Source organism: Erpetoichthys calabaricus, chromosome 9 (genome assembly GCF_900747795.2).
Source record: "Erpetoichthys calabaricus chromosome 9, fErpCal1.3, whole genome shotgun sequence".
In the NCBI taxonomy this organism is placed as follows: domain Eukaryota; kingdom Metazoa; phylum Chordata; class Cladistia; order Polypteriformes; family Polypteridae; genus Erpetoichthys; species Erpetoichthys calabaricus.
The window spans coordinates 131,589,528-131,609,860 of NC_041402.2; the positions used below are offsets into that span (position 1 = coordinate 131,589,528).

The 20,333-nt window shown below is 37.2% G+C and overlaps 1 protein-coding gene across 1 annotated transcript; it reads left to right on the top strand.

Moving 5' to 3' along the window:
- Nucleotides 1-401: 401 nt before the first annotated feature.
- Nucleotides 402-2,623, top strand: LOC114657637 (uncharacterized protein K02A2.6-like). Its single transcript, XM_051932239.1, has 2 exons — nt 402-1,141; nt 2,329-2,623. Exons 1-2 carry the CDS (start codon nt 402-404, stop codon nt 2,621-2,623), a joined length of 1,035 nt encoding a protein of 344 aa, XP_051788199.1.
- Nucleotides 2,624-20,333: the final 17,710 nt, after the last annotated feature.

The following is a 20,333-nucleotide window of genomic DNA, read 5'->3' on the forward strand; positions in this document are numbered from 1 at the left end:
CAGGGAAAGATAAAAAGGCATCCTGGTCTTGTAAAAAGAACAATTTGCACGTGGTACAGGAAGAAAATAAACCTGACAGTGAGACTGATTCTGAGGCGGAGCTACTAATTAAAACACTGAATAAAAAAAGAGGTAAAACAAAGGTTCAGGTTGAACTAAATGGGCAAAGAGCCAATTTGCCCATATATGCAGTATAGTAAAAGGTGATTATCCATCTCTGATGGGCATATCTTGGCTAGAAAAAGAGTACAGTTGGATTGGACCAAGGTGAATGCTGTGTCTGTTGAACAGTCCGAGTTGAATTTGGTCCTGAGAAAGCACCAAGCTGTCTTCCAAGAGGAACTGGGTAGTATGACAGGGATTAAAGTGACACTCCGGGTGCAACCAAATTGTCAACAAAGATGGCAAGGAGTGTTCTTTACGCTTTAAGACCTAAGGTGGAGGCAGACATTGAGCGACTTGTCAAACTAGGAGTCCTAGAACCTGTTTCTCATTCTGAGTGGGCAACACCTGTGGTACTGGTGGTCAAGTCTAATGGATCTGTACGATTATGTGGGGACTTGACAAAGATGGCAAGGAGTGTTCTTTACGCTTTAAGACCTAAGGTGGAGGCAGACATTGAGCGACTTGTCAAACTAGGAGTCCTAGAACCTGTTTCTCATTCTGAGTGGGCAACACCTGTGGTACTGGTGGTCAAGTCTAATGGATCTGTACGATTATGTGGGGACTTTAAGGTAACAGTTAACCCTGTACTCATAGCTGAGCAATACCCCCTTCCTGTGATTGAAGATCTTTTTGCTGGATTAGCTGTGGGAAACAAACTTAGTAAAATAGACCTCAGCCAAGCATACTTGCAAATGCATGTAGATGAGGACTCACAAAAGTACCTCACCATAGCAACAAATAAAGGGCTCTACCGTTATCGTCGCTTACCTTTTGGAATTACTTCAGCACCAGCGTTATTCCAGCATGCCATGGACCAGATCCTTAGTGGATTACCAGGGGTACAGTGTTACCTGGATGACATCCTGGTCACAGGCCGAGGTGACAAGGAGCACATGGCCAATCTGGATAAAACCTTAAACAGGCTAGAAAAGTATGGGCTGCGTGTAAACAAGGACAAATGTGACTTTTTCAAAATGTCTGTGGAGTACCTAGGGCAGTGGTTCTCAAACTGTGGGGCGGCCCCCCTAGGGGGGCATGAAGTAACAAAAAGGGGGGGGGGCGCAAAGATGTGAAAAAAAGAAAACAAGAATCGAAAATATGAAAAATACATCTATTGAAACCAAAAAATTAACTTAAACTACATTCTGATACTAGAAAAATAAATATAGAGTTAGATAAATGTAGATAAATTTAAGTAGGTATAATAAAATATGCATCTATGATATATTAATTAATTAAAAGAGAAGAAATTGGTATTAGTGGGCTCCTTTCAAAAAAAACGTTAGGGGGGGCGCGATTAAAACTGTTATGAAAATTCAGGTCGCAAATACTTAAAGGTTGAGAAACGCTGATTTAGGGCATGTTATTGATTCTGATGGGTTGCACACAGCTCCTTCAAAAGTGAAGGCAATAGTAGATGCCCCTGCTCCAAGCAATGTCAGCCAACTGAGATCATTCTTGGGTCTCATGAACTATTATGGGCGTTTCATTCCACAGCTAGCAACATTGTTGAAACCACTCCATGAGTAGCTGTGTGAGTGTAAACCCTGGAAATAGTCACAGGAGTGTGAAACAGCATTTAGCAAAGCCAAGGCTGCACTGGCTGATAAAAGAGTTTAATACATTTTGACCCATCCTTGCCAATTCAGTTAGCTTGCAATGCATCCCCTTATGGTGTTGGGGTTGCTGTGTCGCATATTATGTCAACAGGTGAGGAGCGACCAATTGCATTTGCATCAAGAACATTGAGTAAAACTGAAACAAAATATCCTCAAATTGAAAAAGAGGCTTTAAGCATCATTTTTGGAATAAAAAAATTCCACACTTATCTTTGTGGTCGAAAATTTACCCTGCTAACAGACCACCGACCTCTCACATCTATTTTTGGCTCACATACTGGTGTGCCATCTATGGCAGCAAGCAGACTTCAGTGCTGGGCATTGCTCCTTGGGGGTCACAATTATGAGATCAAATACAGGCATTCGGAGGCACATGGAAATGCAGATGGTCTGTCAAGACTTCCCCTACCTGAACAACCCAGAGAACAAGGGCAAAAGATTTTTTCTTTAAGATGGTGGAAAATGCACCTATAACCACCCACCAGATTACGCAGGAAACCAAGAGTGATTACACACTTTCAAAAGTGCTTGACTGTATTCTTAGAGGGCAGGACCTTAGCACTGTTAATGTACTGCCTGATGTTCAGCCTTACCTTTCGCAGGGGAAGGAGCTATCTGTGACAGCAGGATGCCTCATGTGGGGCATGCGAGTAATTATACCACAAAGGTTGAGGAAATCCATTCTGGATGAGTTACATCTTGGACACTGTGGCATAGCCCGAATGAAAGAGCTAGCCCAGAGTTACTTTTGGTGGCCTGGACTTGATCATGATATTGAGGAAAAGGCAACTTCATGTTCATCATGTCAAGGCCTCAGAAATATGCCAAGTCCAGCATGATTGCATCCATAGGAATGGCAAGCCAGTCCTTGGCTACGCATTCATTTACATTTTGCAGGACCTGTAGAGGGTGTTATGCTTCTGGTCGCAGTGGATGCACATTCTATTTGGCCTGAGGTCACTATCATGCCCGCCATCGCATCAAAAAAGACGATCCAAACCTTAAGAGAGATGTTTGCACATTTTGGACTGCCAGAACAGATTGTGACGGATAATGGGCCTTCTTTTGTGTCCCAATAAATGGAAATATTCCTAATAGGTAATGGTATTAAACATCTCCTATCCAGCCCTTATCATCTTTCTACTAATGACCCGGCTGAAAGAATGGTGCAAACCCTTAAACATGCTCTTAAAGCATCCAAAAGTGAAGCACCTTTCAAGCAAAGTCTTTATACATTTCTTCTTAAAAATCGTAACACACCCCCAAGGAACAACAGGTATGTCACCAACGGATCTGTTTCTAAAAAGGCATCTGAGAACATGTCTTGATTTATTGAGACCAGCTACCACTCAAATGAGAGTTTATGATAAGCAGCACTATAAAGTAAAACAATGTGCCAAGCGGACTAAAGATGGTGAGTTTCTCAGTGGAGATGCTATCCTTGCTCGTAACTACTCCACCACTGAGAAACTGGTACCAGCAACCATTCTTCAAAAGACTGGACCTGTCTCTTATAAGGTATGCACACGAGACCGCCAGACATGGAGACGACATGATGAACAGTTGTTACCCGCTATACCTGATGAAGCAGCTGGTAGCACAGAAACGTCTGAGGAACCAAGTTCTAGTGAGTTGACCCAAAGCCAGCTGGGGATACCACCTTACTGTCCTGTTTCAATTCCTGCTGATGCTGCTGTGCCAAGGTTACCTGAGGCTGTCTTAGGGGATGAACACACATCAGCTGTACGACGTAACCCTCTCAGAAGCAGAAAGTCTCCTGACCGTCTTAACTTATAAAAACTAACTGTATGTATACATATATATATGAGTGTCTATATATATATATATATATATATATATATATATATATATATATATATATATATATATATATATATATATATATATATATATATATATATATATATATATATATATGTATATGGAGATATAAAGGTACAGAATAATACCTTATGTTAGCAGGATGTAGCGGTCGTTTATCCTCTCTCCTTTGGTAGAATGTAATTGCATTTACAACAGTATGTGTTCTGTTTCATGTTGACATTCCTGTTTCTAATAGCAGATGTTGTTTGTTATATGTTAGCCATGTTTACAATTTTAAGGGGGGAGGAACATGTAGTATATTGTAAGTCTCGACTTTTGGGGATTCCGTAGTAATAAGGATTTATGGGTACTGGGGAGCTATTAGGAAGTAGATAATAATAACTGAGTAACGTAATAACTGAGCTGAGTAACATGTACTCTGAAACGATCTTAGCAAAAGGACCTGTTAAGTGTATCACTTTGAACCTGTCTCCGTCTTCTTCCTTTTTATTAGTACAATATTATTGTCCATAGATATAACAGTACTAAGTATGTTGTCTGGTGATAAATATAGCAGATTTAGTACCAGACAGTAGTCTTGATAGATGATCAATTACCTTTGGCTGTTAGAGTTCATTGTGGCACTATATCATATGGATGTACAGATGTCTCAATCTGAAAATGGAAAATATTATATTTATTAAAAAAATATTATATATATATACATATATATATACATACAGTATATATATATATACTGTATAATATATATATATAATACTGTATTATATATATATAAGAGGTAGAGATTTAGAGGAATATACTGAAGGAATAGCAGACTTCTTCATTTAGCTATCCTTGAAATAAAAAACATATATACTGTATGTGCATACATAATTAGATCCCAGTGAGAAAGTACAAAATGAAGAATAGCTTGGAAATAAATTAGAACATGGCTTCCTTTGATTGAATTTTGCATTTGAATATTCCTTTCTTATGTAAGCATTAAACATTTTGACTGGTGGCAGCACAATGATGCAGTTGTTAGTGCTGCTCCCTCAGTGTTCTAAAGTTTTGGATTCAAGTCTCATGCCGAGGAATTTGTGGAGTCTGCATGGTCTATCAGTGTCTACTTGACATTTCCATTTATTACTTCTGCTTTCTCCTACACCCCGAGAAGAAATGAATGTTAGGTTATAACAAGATTCCCAGTTGGTCTTGTGTGGGTATGTATGACTGTGGGCCTCGCATCAAACTAGGATTCCAATAAGTTTTGCGTTTTGCCTTACAGTTGATGTTGCCTCATAAGTTAAAGGCCTCCCATGACCCTAAATTGGATTAAGTGTGTTTGACACCCATCTTGTAGTATTGAGCCATTTGTATATGTTTGATTTGGGTACATATAAGGATTCCATTTCTAATGTTTATCTCATGTTTTAAAGAGAATTCACAAAGTTTGAACTGCTGTCATATTTTTCTTTATTTATGCAACACCTGCGAATTGAATGATCAAAACCAAGAGAGCAATCAGAATCAAATGAAAAGAGACAAGGGACAAAACAACGGCAAATTCGAAGTTACAAACAAAGCTGGAGCTAAAATAGATAATAGCAAAACTATGGCCTTTAAATAGATCATGTGATCATGATAGTTGAATTGACGAAGTCACAGGATGTGACAATATAATAATGATGGAGATTACACACTGCCATATCCCTCTGTAGATACAACAACCATTGAACTTATCAGCAGTAGTTAGCTTTATCCCAAAGAGGTCCATAGTGTTAATATTATGTATTTTCAGTTTCAACTTTTTTTAACTCTGACTTTTCCCTTGTTTTGTTTTTTTGCTGATTACTCTCTTGGTTTTGATCATTCACATCTCCTTTTGACTATGTCTTTTTGTTCCCTATTCATATCCTGGTCACATTGCTTTCAATCCCCAGGTAATATATATGTCCTATTACAGTTAAATTATATGTTGGCTAGTATTTGTGTTATTTTACCATTAAGTTAGATGTAGGAGGATACAGACTAATTCTAAACATGTGTTTGCTTCATCTCTGCTTCTTGAAGTGTAGTGTTTACCCAACACAATCTCAAAAGTATAGTTTGGGAATTTTTCTCTTTTTACTAAAACTCAGGCATGATAAACCAACTCCAGCTGATATGAAAGACTTATCGATCATCTCTGTGCAATCTTTATTAATCCCCTTGTAGAACAAGGAATCCCTCTGTTTGTTTTGATGGCCATATCTTTGACTGGTGCAACTGGTAACATCAGGCCTAATATTAGAGTTAGGATAATCAACATTCTTTCTGTTGTTTTATGTAGACTGTATCCTCTGGCTGTGTGGAAACATCCAGGCAGTGCATTGGGTTTCTTTGTGGGTTCACTTGAGTAATCCATGATTTTCTCCTTTCCTGATCGACATCATCTCTAGCCAACTGTACATGCTCCCAGCTGTGAATCATCTTTACTGAAGCAGATTAGTGATTGTACTGTTTCAAGTGACAAATCAGTTTTAAATAATACAGACTGTTTCCACCAGTTCAAAAGATTACTGTTGCAAGAACCTGCCATCATTCGCTTGTTCTTCATGGTGCTGTCAGTTCCGTGAGACAGTCCGCTACCATTTCTGAATTACTTACAGCTGAAAATATAGTGCTAGCACTTCACTTGCAACTGAATTAGTGGAAGCTGTTGCCCAGGATTCTGAAGAGCTATAAACATTGCTTGCTGTGTTTCTTTTGTGATTTTTGCATTTAAAACTTGTCAATCCACTCTCGGCAGTTAGCACTCTGTTTGCTGCTATCTTAACAATAATAAATATACCCTTTGACACTGGCTCTTTGCTGACTGACACAAACAATGCTTTCTTAAATCTTAAATTTAAATAGTCTTGTCTAGAAGCTGACAATTTGAATGACTCTGGGCCTATCTCTCACTTATCCTGCCTATCAAAAGTTCTCAAGCATGTTGTAGTTTCTCAACTCAACAATAACTTAAGTTTTATTAATTTGATGGGTCCTTTTCAGTGAGGCTTAAGGACACAGTGTAGCGGTGAAACCTCTCTACTTTGAGTAACTTATGACTATGGCAGTATACTCTAGATAAGTCAGAAAATTAATTCTTTTAGACCTTAGTGCAATATTTGATACTGTTAATTATTACATTCTGCTCTTCAGAATGGAATGTATCCTAAGTATCTCTGGCATTGCCTTCCAGTGATTTAAGTCCTTCGTAAATGACAGGCAAGAGTTTATCAACTTTGGGAACTACAGATCTATCTTGGAACCAGTTAAGCAAAGAGTTCCTCAAAGCTCTGTGCTTTACAATTTCTTTTCTGTGTCTATACAGTATGCTTTTCCTTATTCTGTTTTCTGTATCCTGTATAATTCTAAGCTTAGGTCTGGGTTATTGTTTTTTCTCACATCTACTTCAGTGTTAAAACTGGATGTTCATCAGAGGTTTTTAATCTCATAACGTGTGTGGGAGAAATTAACTTTCAGATTGAACACAACTCTTTAAAAATAATGTCCAAAAAGCAGAAGTCATGGTAATTATGAAATTAAGCTCCTTTTAATCACTTTCATTGATTATATCATCTTACCTTTGTATTCTTTTTTGATTCTCCCCTTTCTCATTAAACCTATATAAATTACTAACAAACATTGTCATTTCCACCTTTAGCATATCCTACATTTGCTTGTTTCTATCCTTCTCTGCTACTGAGAAGCTTTCATCAAATTGCACACTAACTACAATAAATATCTGTTGGCAGATACCCTTTATCTCAGCTGCAGCTGGTTTAAACCTCTGCTGTAGTAGTCCTTACTCAGAAACACAAGAGTGAGCCCAAAATACCTATCATGGTTCACTTTCATAGGCTTCTTGTGTCTTATAGAACTAATTATAAGATTCTATTGCTAACCTATGAAACTATAAATGGCCTTGCTCCGAACTGCATCAGCAACATCCTGCAGCACTACAGTCCCATTCTCCTACTCAGTTCAATGATGTTGGAAAACTTGTCATGCACCAAACTAGCTTGTACTTTATGGTTGACTTAGCCTTCAGCACTATTGCACCCAGATTCTAAAGTAACTAGATTAGCTGACACAATTCATTTTTGTAATCGGCAACTTAAAATACATCTGATCAGAATGCCTTTTAACTTATATTGATAACCGTATCTTTTCTCTTCATTCATTATCGGGTACACAAGATGATACATGGCATCAGAAGTTGTTATTTATTGTTTTTCTTCTAGCATTTTGTGTTTTCGAATTTTGGTTTCTATTAATTGATTCTTATTCTATTTCAGATCTATTAAACATTGTTTGGTTTATTTTTAAATTAGTATTTAAAGTATGATATTAGTTTGTATCCCATTTTGTTAATTTTATCTTTTTCTGTATTTAAATTCCTATTGTACCATAGTTAGTGATGTTGTTTGAGTCTGAGAAAGGTGTTACATAAATAAAATGTATTATTATTATTATGGCTTTCTTGAAAGTACAGTATATTTCCAAAAGTAATTTAAATTACAGTAACATTTTTTAACTTTGACAGTTATATTGATAATATCCCTAATTATTTTCCTTTCCTCTAAATGAAGAGCTTGAGCATCTATATTTGCAACTGGAAGGTCAAGTCAGGTCAGGTTGGAGAGCATGCACTGGTACAGTGTGTTGCTGCACCCACCCCACAACGAAATAGCTTGGGATCCTGGTTGGCAACGCCCCAGGCAAACATCTAGTCCCACCCTCCAGAAATGACCATTTAACTGCTGGAGCCAGATGTTACATGGGCATTCCCTTGGCTTGGTCCAGCCACTCGGGTCCTCAACAATTCCCAAAGATTCTCCAAAAAGACACAGTACCAAAGGAGTCCAGTCTTCATCTCATATCACTGGATAGCACCCATGACTCACAACCATATAGCAAAACAGGAAGCACCAGGACTCTAAAGACTTGGACATTCGTGCTTTTGCAAAGAAAGGGGTGAGCGCCACACAATCCCTTCCAGTGAACTCATGACCCCCCATGATCTCCTAATCCATCTACTGACTTCATAAGAAGAGTCACCAGAGACATGAATGTGACTGCCGAGTTAAGTAAACCTCTCGACAAGATTGATATTCTCTCCGCAGACAGACACACTGCTGATAGCTGTGTCCAAGATGTCATTAAAGGCCAGGGTCTTGGTTTTTATTCAGGACACTTGCAAGCCCAGACATTCAGGCTCCTCGATCAGTCTCTCGAGAGACCCTGCATTGACTCTGTGAAGATCACAGCATCATTGGTAAAGTCAAGATCTGTGAATCTTTCTTCACCAACAGATGCCCCACAGCCCCTGGACCCCATGACCCTGCCCAACATCTTGTCCATGCAAGCACTGAACAGAGTAGGAGCAATAACACACCCCTGATGAACCCCAGAATCAACTAGAGGTTTTGCCTCCGCTCTGCACAGCATACACAGCACCAGTGTACAGACCGGCCATTATATCTGACAACTTTAGGAGAATCCTGCGAAGTCCCACGGGGTAGCTCGATCGACTGAATCGACAGTGGCTGCAAAAGAACTCTGCCGATATTCGTGTTTGCGCTCCATGAGAGTCCTCAGTTCCAGGATGTGGTCGATGGTAGACTTCTTAGGTGTAAAACCAGACTGCTCCAGTCGCTGGTAGGAGAGCAAGAAATCACGGATCCTATTGAGGATGACCCTAGCAAGAGCCTTATCCAGCACAGAGAGCAGTTTTATTCCCCTGTAGTTGCTGCAATCCAGACAATCACCCTTCCCTTTCCAGATAGGGATGACAAGTCCTGTTTTCCAGTCAGTTGGGATCATCTCCCAAATGGAATACAAGGAGGACAGCCTTACCTCCAGCATGGAGAAGTTAACCCCAGATACCACAGGTCCCTGCAGCCTTCCCTACCCTCAGCTGATTGACCACCTGTACAATCTTAGTTTGGACTGGATGGTTCACAGCTAATTGGATGATTAGCCTCAAGAACTGTGGACCTAGAAATGTCTAACGTCCTATCCGTAGGATCAGCTTTAAGCAGCTGCTTAAAGTAGCCAGCCCAGTGGGTCACAATTGCAGCATCATCCATCAGAACCACTTCATCACCCGTCTTGACTGCGACTTTCCAAGGAACAGATTTGGATGTACGTAATGCTTCCATTCCTCTATAAGCAGGACATGGGTCACTAGACAATTGATAGTGTGTGACTTGCTCACAGATTTCTCTAACAAACACCTCCTTATCAGTCCTCAGAGACTTTGCAACCATCCTTCTCAGTTCTCGGTACAGACCAGAGTTGCCATCAAGCTGCACTGTGACTCTTCTTGATGATATCCAGGATGCGCTGTGAGATGAAACACCTCTTTATAGGAACACCAGCAACATCAACACAGCCCTCAGCAACCTTCAGTGTCTTGTCATGGTTGGTCTCCCACATCACATTAGGATCAGTAGTCACACCCAGCTCTGCAAGTTCCTCACAAAAAAGCTTGCAAACTCAATAGAAACAGCATTGCAAGGCCCTAACTAAATTTACAAGAGTGGCTATTCCACGTTTATCTTAAAATTTTGCCTTACAAAATGTATTTTTTATCACTCTATTTGTACTACACAATTACAGGGAACACTCTTTCTGATCTTGGCTAACCCTTTGCCCTTTTTTCTTCTCCAGTTGTAACCAGCCCTAAGCATAGGCCACCAACAATATTATTTAATGTGTGGGGAAGAGGCTCCCCTCAAATTCTACAATTCTCCAGGTATTGCTTCACCATCATCAACACTAACACATGTGTCATAATTTAATTCCAGGAAATGTCTGCTACTTCAGCTAGTAATAAATATTCTCTACTAATAAAACCCGCTAGAAACCTCAATGAGCAAAGCAAATTATTATACTGAGCTCTTCCAGTCATGACCTTTGTATCCTGAGCAAACTGAATTCATTCCACAGCTGGTCTGGTGCAGGCAAGGCACGTGTCAGGTTTAAGGCTGCGCACTTTATACTGCTACACAGCTGCACAGCTCAAGTTTTTTTTTTCTTTATAATTTGTCATTACCATTGAAGGCTAACTTTTTCATTTATAAAACCCAAAGTACTTGACATTTCAGGATGTTCTATAGGATTGTAAGTACTTAAACAGAGGAGAAATATCCAAGTAAATCAAGTTTTTCTGTAGATTTGTTCGTGTTAGAAAATGGATTAGGAAATATTAATGCTTGAAAAACATTTATATGACATAAATAGCAAGAGAGATTAATATGTGGAAGTTTGGAATACAGTATGTGTGAGAAATTAATAAAAGATTGATGGTCCTGGCTAATATCCATACATTTTCTGAACTCTGTATTGTTGGATATCTATTTCAGCTTTATGCATTTATTTCAGTATATGCGTTTTAAAAATACATTCACAATAAGTGAAATGTCCCTTTAACTCCGCATTAATTTTGAAATTGCCTGCGAAGTATGGCCAGATTCCAAAGCACTACTGGACTAAAGGTTAGCATATTCAGCCAAAAATGAGATACACCATTGACTGGAAATTCAGGGTGCACAAAAACATTAAATATTAAACATTAATAGAAATTTTTTTTTTCATTAAAGATTATAGAAAATTTTCAAAGTGAGCATCATTAATTGTTTGGCAGATTTCCACCTGATTGGTTTGTTATCAGTTCATTTAACTGACGTTATCAGTGTTTGTCAATCCCATATGAAGGAGCCACTGGATGCCCACTGAGCCTACTGTTATCAGGAGGTTAATGAATGGTAACAGCAATTATGCACATTAATATTAAGAGCTTTGATGGCTGCAGCTTCCAACCCCCACCCCCCATGCTGAAAACTATTCAAGCCCTGCACAAATGAGAAGTACATTTTAATAAGTCAAACAAAATCAAACTTTGTTTTCTTTCTAGGGCGATTTAGGTTAGATTGAGTTCATGACATTGCAACACATTTTTAGCACTATATTGAAAATGCAATGCCGTAATTAATACTTTAAAGAAATTATTCAAATTTTATTTGACATTGTGCTTCTCTACTGTGTTGTATTTATTGATTTTTCAATTAAAACTTGCAGTCTTAGTGACTTGCACTTTTTCACAAAGTGAGTCAGCTATAGGCAATCAAACCCTTGGCCTCACTGTTTAAAATCCAGTTCTACCCTACCTGCCAAATGAGTATAATCAATACATTTTATGTTTACATTTTTTTTTTAATTATGTTATATCTTTAAAAAGGTTTAAGTTTAAGGCAGGATGAGGGTTAGTCCTTATCAGTGTGTGAGCAATAATCAAAGTTACCTTGTAGTCTTCCTAAAAAGGTTAATCTGTTGTAATGCTCTTATTAGTTACAAAATTACTGTTAATAAAAGTTTAAATCTTCCAATAGGCTCATTAGGAATTCATTCGTTAGGTGAATATTAGTAATGTTCATTTCATAAATTGATAACAAACCTATTGGCTTGAAATGATCAGTTGCTTTGAAAGGTTGATGGTACAAGTCATAGCTTTTCTTTTTTATTTCAGATAAACTTCATCAACTTTACATTTATTACTTTTATACAATATATTATCACTAGTGTTTTTTTCTGAGTTATGATTTTAAGATTACACAGGGAAAGGATTTTAGTGCTAAACATCAGCTTACCTACTTTTTTGTTATGTCCTCGGCAAAGAAGACACCAAACAACTGAGGGACCAGTGACTTCACTGGAACACCTTCCTTTAATCCAGCCTATTCTGTTTTTGCTACATAAATATTCCCTAAAGACTATTAAATTTGGGTCATTCTATGACCAGCACAGGAGTAAAACACTTTAGTTTAGTTGACCCCCTAAGGCTCTCTCACATTACTTTAATTTTCCAGATTTCATTAATGTAAACATAGCAAGTAAGGTGCAATTGTGGCATGTGTTTGTGTATATCAATCATGTAGACTGAAATCCTTAGACCAATCAGTCTTTGACTTGATTCATGTAAGGGCTTTGTGTATGTGAGGGCTGACAACCAATGAGCTTTCACCTGAAAGTAAAATACATGTAATCCGATCCATAAGTATTTGGACAGTGACACAATTTGCAAAATTTTGGCTCTGTACACCTCAACAATGAATCTGAAATGAAGCAATCATTATGTGACTGAAGTGTAGACTTCCAGCTTTCATTTAAGGGGTGTACAAAAAATATTGTGAAGCATAGCTTCTCACTTCCAGGGGCTCAAATGAATTTGGACATTTGACTGATAAGCTGTTCCATAGCCAGGTGGGAGCAGTTCCATCATTATTTCATTAACTACTAAAACAGTCCATCATTAGGCAGAGAAAACAAAACAAACCCATCAGAGAGATAACAGAAACACCAGGAGTGGTCAAACCAACCATTTGGTACATTCTTAAAATGAAGGAATGCACTGGTGAGCTAAAGCAATATCAGAAAGTCTGGAAAACCACAGAAGACAACTGTTCTGGGTGATCGCTCAATTCTATGGTTGTTGAGGAAGAACCCCATCACAACATTTAACCAAACTATGAACACTCCCTGGCAGGCAGACCAAAGTTTACAATCACAAGAATACTTCATGAAAGAAAAGACAGAGGGTTTTTACCACAAGGTGCAAACCACTGGTAAACCTCAAGTATAGGAAGTACAGATTACACTTTGCCAGAAAACATTTTTTAAAAGCCTGTCAAGTTCTGGAACAATTTTGTTTGGACAAAGAAAACTAAGATCAATATATACCAGAATGTTTTAAAAAGAAGAGTATGGAGAAAAGAAGAAACAGCTCATGATCTGATGAATTCCACATCATCTATAAAACATGGTGGAGGCAGTTTTATGGCATGATCATTCATGGCTGTGAATGGAAGTCAGTCATTAGTGTTTATTGATGATATGACTGCTGGCAGAAGTAGCAGGATGAATTATACTGTTTGCTCAGATTTTGCCAAATACTATAAAACTGATAGGACAACGCTTCACAGTACAGATAGACAACTGCAAAATACTGTGAAAGCAAAACAAGTGCTTTTCAATGTAAAGTAGTGGAATATTCTTCAAAGGCCAAGTCAGTCAACTGACTTCAATGCAATTGGACATGCATTTCACTTACTCAAGACAAAACTGATGGCAGGAAGTCCAATGAACAAGCAGCATCTGAAGACAGCCACAGTAAAGGCCTGAAAAGTATCACTAGGGTGGAAACCCAGCACCTGGAGATGGCCATGGGTTTCGAAACTTCAGGCAGTCATTGACTGAAAAAGATTTTCAAGCAAATATTGTAAATGATCATTATATTTATAATTATACTAGTATGTCTAAATACTTTTGAGTCCCTGAAAATAAAAAATGTATATCTGTTTTAATCAGCTCACACAATATTTTTGTTAAACCCCTTGAATTAAAGCTGAAAGTCTAACTTCAATCACATCTTGACTGCTTTGTTTCAAATTAATTGTGGTGGTGTAAAGAGCCAAAACTATGAAAATTGTGTCACTGTCCAAATACTCTATGAAGTTGAATGTATAATGCATCTATGAGAAATAGGCAATACAGGTGCTTTGGATCTCACAAGCAGAAAAGTCCTGGGATTGCAGTTGAACTCACTGTACCTGGAAAGCATTTGTACAGCACTGGTGCTGGCATACTATACTATACTCAAGGCCTGTGTGTTAAAGAATGGATACAGTTTACCACAATCAATTTACAAAACCTGTGAAAATGAAATACTATATTATGTCAATTCCTGTTGATATTATTTACAAAATAACTGTGAAACTTGCACTTCTTAATGTTAGACCTCATTGCAACAAGATGCTTTTTATTTATAATGATTTAATTTCTTTGCAGAACCTAGATTATGTAATTTATAATGATGACTGAAACATTGCTAAACTCTGATTAATCTAGTGCACTAATTGAAAGTTATTCTCTTGGTTACTCATCTTTTAATAAACCTGAGATCAGTTGTCAGGGCTGGCGTACTTAGAGGACTTTAGATCTTTTGTGCTCCTATCTTCTGTTCTACTGTAAATGACATCAGTTTTTTGTAGTAGATTAGTAGATTCCTCCATAATCTAGAGATTATTTTACAATATCTTTGAGTTGTCAAAGTCTCTTCAGTAATAAACCAGAATATGAAGAAATCTAAGTCATTGGTTATTTTGCTATAAACATATTAAACACTTGGATACACTGTTAGTTGTGCTTTTAAATGCTATTCAGGTGATTATCTTTGTGATGTATGTTGTTGACCTACATACCAGCATGTTCATACCTTTGGTTCAGTTTTAACGTTTGGTATTAATCTAAATAATCTGTTATTGAAAAACATAAATGTTTTGGATCAATTTGGATATTTTAACAGATCTTATTATTTGTATTCCTTTTAAAATAGAACATGTTATTGTATTTATTAACATAAAACAAATTCCTCAAAAGCAAGACAATTTTCAGAAAGTTTATACTGAAAGTGTATTCAGTATTAAGAACAGTAACTAGTTTCATAAAGTAGAGATAATTCATCATTTTAATAATCTATGTGAAGCTTCTCTTGATGTTGCAGTTCCTGCTCAAGTAATAAATATGAGTTTCTCTAAGTGCATTTCTTTGTTAAAAATTATGTTTAAAGTTCCAGGAGGGAGTGTAGGCATGCTGAAAGCAAATGGCAATCAACGAAAGCAAGAGAGCATTTTTATCATATAAAGTAGCTGCAAAGACTACTTAATGCTGCTATAAAAATAAGCAAATTATTTTTTTAGATTTTTTTTATTATTGCCATAATCCAAAGTTTCTGTTTAATATCATAGATGGTGTTTTTACTCCTATCAGTGTTAAACTATGAATAAGATTGTCAATTGATCCTATTTCACAAATTGTTATGGTTCTGCCTTCTTTTCCTGTCTTTGCCATCTTGAGACATTTTGTGCGCATCTCTGCCAAGGAATTCTTGTCACTATTTCATTATTCAATTTTGGTGCATCAAGTTTATAAATATTGCTGACAAGACTATTTAAAGAGGAGGCAGTACAGTGGTACAGTGGTACTGCCTTGCAGTAAGGAGACAAGGGTTTGTGTCCTGCATGGAGTTTGCATGTTCTCCCCGCATCTGTGCAGGTTTCTTCTGGGTGCTCCGGTTTCCTCCTGCTGTCCAAAGACATGCTGGTTAGGTGAGCTGCCAATGTTAAATTAGCAGCTTGGTGTGTGTTCACCCTGTGACGGACTGGTTTGTTTCTGCCTTGCACCCAATGCCATCTGGAATAGGCTCCAGCAACCCTGGTCTGGATTAAGTAAATTAGGAAATGATGTGACTATTAAAAGAAGTCATAGACACTATTATCTTATGTCATTATTAATTTGATAAGCTACCTCTTATTTTAAAAGTGTCGTAGTGTAAGAATATTTTTCATTCAATCTTTGAACTTCTTTTTATGGCCAGAATTTTAAAGAAAAAAAATAAATTTTTTAAGACCAGTTGACCAAATTTATTAATTTAAATCAGTTGTTTGAAAGATTCCAAGTGCTGTAGTCAACAGGGTTGGTAAGAGTGATGAATGACATCTGCATGAAGGCTAATATAAGTGGGTTATATATTTTTATTTTTCTGCATCTTAAGCGCAGCTTTTAGCACCGCTTATTGTTTTCATCTTGGTTGACTGTCTCAAAGATTGAGTAGGTGCCTCTAACACACCCTATCCTGTTTTAAATCTTACCGTCATAAAAGACAGTGTTTGGTTTCTACTGACAGGATTAATTTGTCTGTAGTGTTGGTAAATTGTGGTGTGCCTAAGAGTTCAGTTTTAGAGCTTCTCCTGTTTTATTTGTATTTGTTACACTTTGGACAAGTAATTGAGTGGCACAACGCAGCTTATTATTTTGAAGCCTATTTATAATAAATGCCATTGTATTTTAATGAACTTTATCTCTGACATTAGGTGTTGGATGTGAAACAATAATTTAAATTTAGTGATGTTGAGTGTGAGGTACTTATCATTGGCTCTAAAGGACCCAAAAAACAAATTAAGAGTAATTTGGTTTCACAAGGTCTTTCATTCATGGAATGGCTAATGCATGCTTTTGTGACTAATAAAATGGAATTTTATGTATCAAAATGCATAATTGTTGAAAAAGTAAAACAAAATTGTGCATATCACTTTCATTCTTAATGAACTGCATTGGCTTTCTGTGTATTTTGGAAATGATTTTTAGAAATAAAAAACTGTCAAATCCTATATCATCCCAAAGAGATCTTTGTTCTTATTATATTTTATTTGTTATTTAAGATGAGGAAGGCAGGCGTTTTGAAGTAGGCTAATTATACTAACTAATCATGGTGTTGGAGATAGGCAATATTTTTAATGTTGAAAAGCACATGTAAATATGAATTTCACTATACTTAGATGGGAAACCAATTTGGAAATGCTTGGTTTGCTGCTGGAAGAGTGTTGGCGAGGCCAGCAGGGGACGCTTACCCTATGGTCTGAATGTGGACCTTAATGCCCCATGCCATGACAGGGACACTATGCTGTAAAAATGCTTTAAGACAGACAGCGGGTTTTTAAGTAATCAACAGATGTTGGGACACCTGTGCAAATTGCTTGCTTCAATTTGCAAGGCTTAATTTACTTTAAATGCTGCAGAACATCTGCAGATTGTAACCAATTAGTTGTTCCCTGAAGAAAGCCCATTTGTAATATTCTGAAATTTCCTTTTTTCAGTCCATGGTAGACTAAACTAACAGAACTAAACCTCTGGCAGTTTACTTCTTACCTCTTTACCATTTTAGGCTAGTCATTGCATTTCAACTGATTAAATTTGAAGAGAAACCAGTAGTGTGTATTATATAAATATATATATATATATATATATATATATATATATATATATATATATATATATATCTTTTAGCTTCTGTAAATTCTGAATCTCTCTTTAGGGACAAATAAGGTATAATTTATTCTGTTTTTTATATTCTGTATCAGTATTTTATACATACAATATATACATTTGAAATGGCTTTAAATTCTCCTCCATATTTTTCTTTTTTATATCTACCGTAACAAATTAACTATTTATTTTTATTCTATTTTTATATGTATCTAAATTTGTATGAGTCAGTGTAGCCAAGTGGTACAAAGACTAGAACTGCTTTTCACAGTTTCAGGGGTGTGGATTTCATTCCTTGTCCAGTCATTATTTATGTCACTTGCAGGTTATGAATGTGTGTTTTCAACTATTTTTTGACTGTTGGTCATAACTAAATTTGACAAATCCATGCAAATATTAAACACCAAGTCTCAGAAAAGCTAAAAAAGACATTCCCCTTTCACAAGAAGGCTTTTTATCTTTCTTGAAATTCTCAATATGTTACATTTCCTTTTACTTTCCAACAAAAGGACAGCTGATTTGTTTGAAGTTGTTGCATTGACTAATGAGAAGCTCACAGTAGGAGAAGCACAATGTCAAAGCATACTCTGTGATAAGAGCAGCACAGGGAGGACCTCGAAAATTAATCACAGTGTGGCGTGAAATCAGCATAATGACTTTTTGAAGGATTTTGTGAAGTAACTCAATGTTTGCTCTTAGGTTAGACTTGCATTTTTTCCATCACTAAGATGAAGTACAAGCAATGATCTAATCTTTCTGTGCCAGCAAGACTTGTAATTTATTTAGATTCCCTTGTCCAATGTGAAAAACAATCACTATACAGCATGAGCCAAATAGCTTATTTTTTATGTTAAAAGCAAAACATTTTGTAGGAAAATGACACACGAACAGTACTATTTTATATTTAACATTTTGTCCTTCACATTTACAGTGCTCAAGGTAGAATAAGATAAAAAGCGATTCTAATAACACAATGATTCATGATCCAGTTTCTTTTGGACTTGTAATTTTAATGCTGAGTTTAACCTGCAAGGGCAGGTCAATGTCTCTATCAAATTTTTAGAAACTGGTTTCACACTTACAACTGTTAGTTCAATGAATTCTACATTTTGGTCAATAGCCATGATTACCTTAGAAAAGTGTTGCCAGGTGGGATCCTTTGAAGTCTTAGATGACTCTCACAATTGTGTTTTCTTCCAAATCTGGGTCATCTCTGAGTATACTCTTCGCAGGCAATTAACTTTCAAAGGAAAGAGACGGTCCTGGGCTGGAGCAAATTTAGGTCACTATTTAGATGTGATCAAGGGATGGCGATTGCTACATTCAAAGTACACTAGGCTGCCCATGCATGTGACATATTAACAAGTAGTCTGTGATTGTAATGGAAGCACAACAGATGCACTTTGAAGAAGACATGTATTAGATCACAGCAATAGACTGAAGTATTAAAAACACATAATCAGTTTTCTCCCGATCTGGAAAAATGTCAATTTACTTTAGTAATGTAATATGGAAAGCCACCACGGGATGTGACAATTGGACATACTGTACACTAAGTTAACAAATCAATATATGGATGCATATATAGTACAACATAAATAATTTACTTTGTAGAATACATTTGCTCCTTTTCAGAGGTGTGAGGGGACCAGTGCCCATCATGTTTACCTTGAGCAAAAGACAGGAATTAAACTAACAAAACAAAAGACCATTATGGGGCACATTCATGCACACGCTCACACCAGACTAATTTAGGGTTAAAAATTAACATAACTGGCACATGTGTGGGATGTTGGAGAAAAAGTGACTCAGGCACTGGGAAAATTACAAACCCAGTATAAATTTCATCTCCTGGATCTGTGAATCAATAGAGCAAACCACCACATCACCAATGCTGCACAGACCTCAAAATATCAAAAGTAAAATATACACTCGAAATATTCTGTTGCTTGTCTGGGTCAATCTTTAGAAGTTAAACGTCTGCCTGACTTGTGGACATTACAAATTTACCATTTCCTGGTTGAATCAACAATGACTTCCTCTCGTCTCCTGTGTCTCTTTGGCTTTCTGTCTATATACCTATGTCTCAAAGAACCTCTTTTATTCCGACCAGTGAAACATTACCATAACCTGTTCTCCCAACACTACACCCATTAAGTCTCTGACACATGCAGCCTTTAAATCCTGTCACAGGCCATTTCCTGGTCAAGCTCCATAATCACCTACAGAGTCAGACGTAGTCCTCTGTAGCAATAGGGAAAACAAACTACAACACCCTCTAGCTGCCAATGGGAAACTTGCCCTGAGCTCCAAGCAGACCTTAAATTAATGGGTTCTCAAGATAACTCTTACATTGGTCTTATTCGTCTACTGGACATCAGCCTCTCACTTGGCACAAGGAGGAAGATCTCTTACACTATAAAGAATTGTGTTGGCTCTTTGCATGAACACCAAGGTCAATCTCTTTTAATTAGAGGTCTTGGCATTTGTTGGGCTGATTGACCTCTACTACATACATTGAAAGGCAGAATTGCCATGTTGTAGTGACCTTTCTTGGAAGGTCATTCAGTCAGTCATTTTCTAACCCACTTTGTCCTGAATAGGGTGGTATGGGGTGCTGGAGCCTATCACAGCTAACATAGGGCTCAAGGCAGGATTAAATCCTGGACAAAGCTCCAATCCATCATAGCCTTTCTTGGAAGATGACAAAATATTTTTTTTATTCTGGTGCTAACCCAGGGCATCATCCATAATGACAGGTTCTGTCACTACATTGAACCCATGATCTTCCTACATAATAGTATGCAG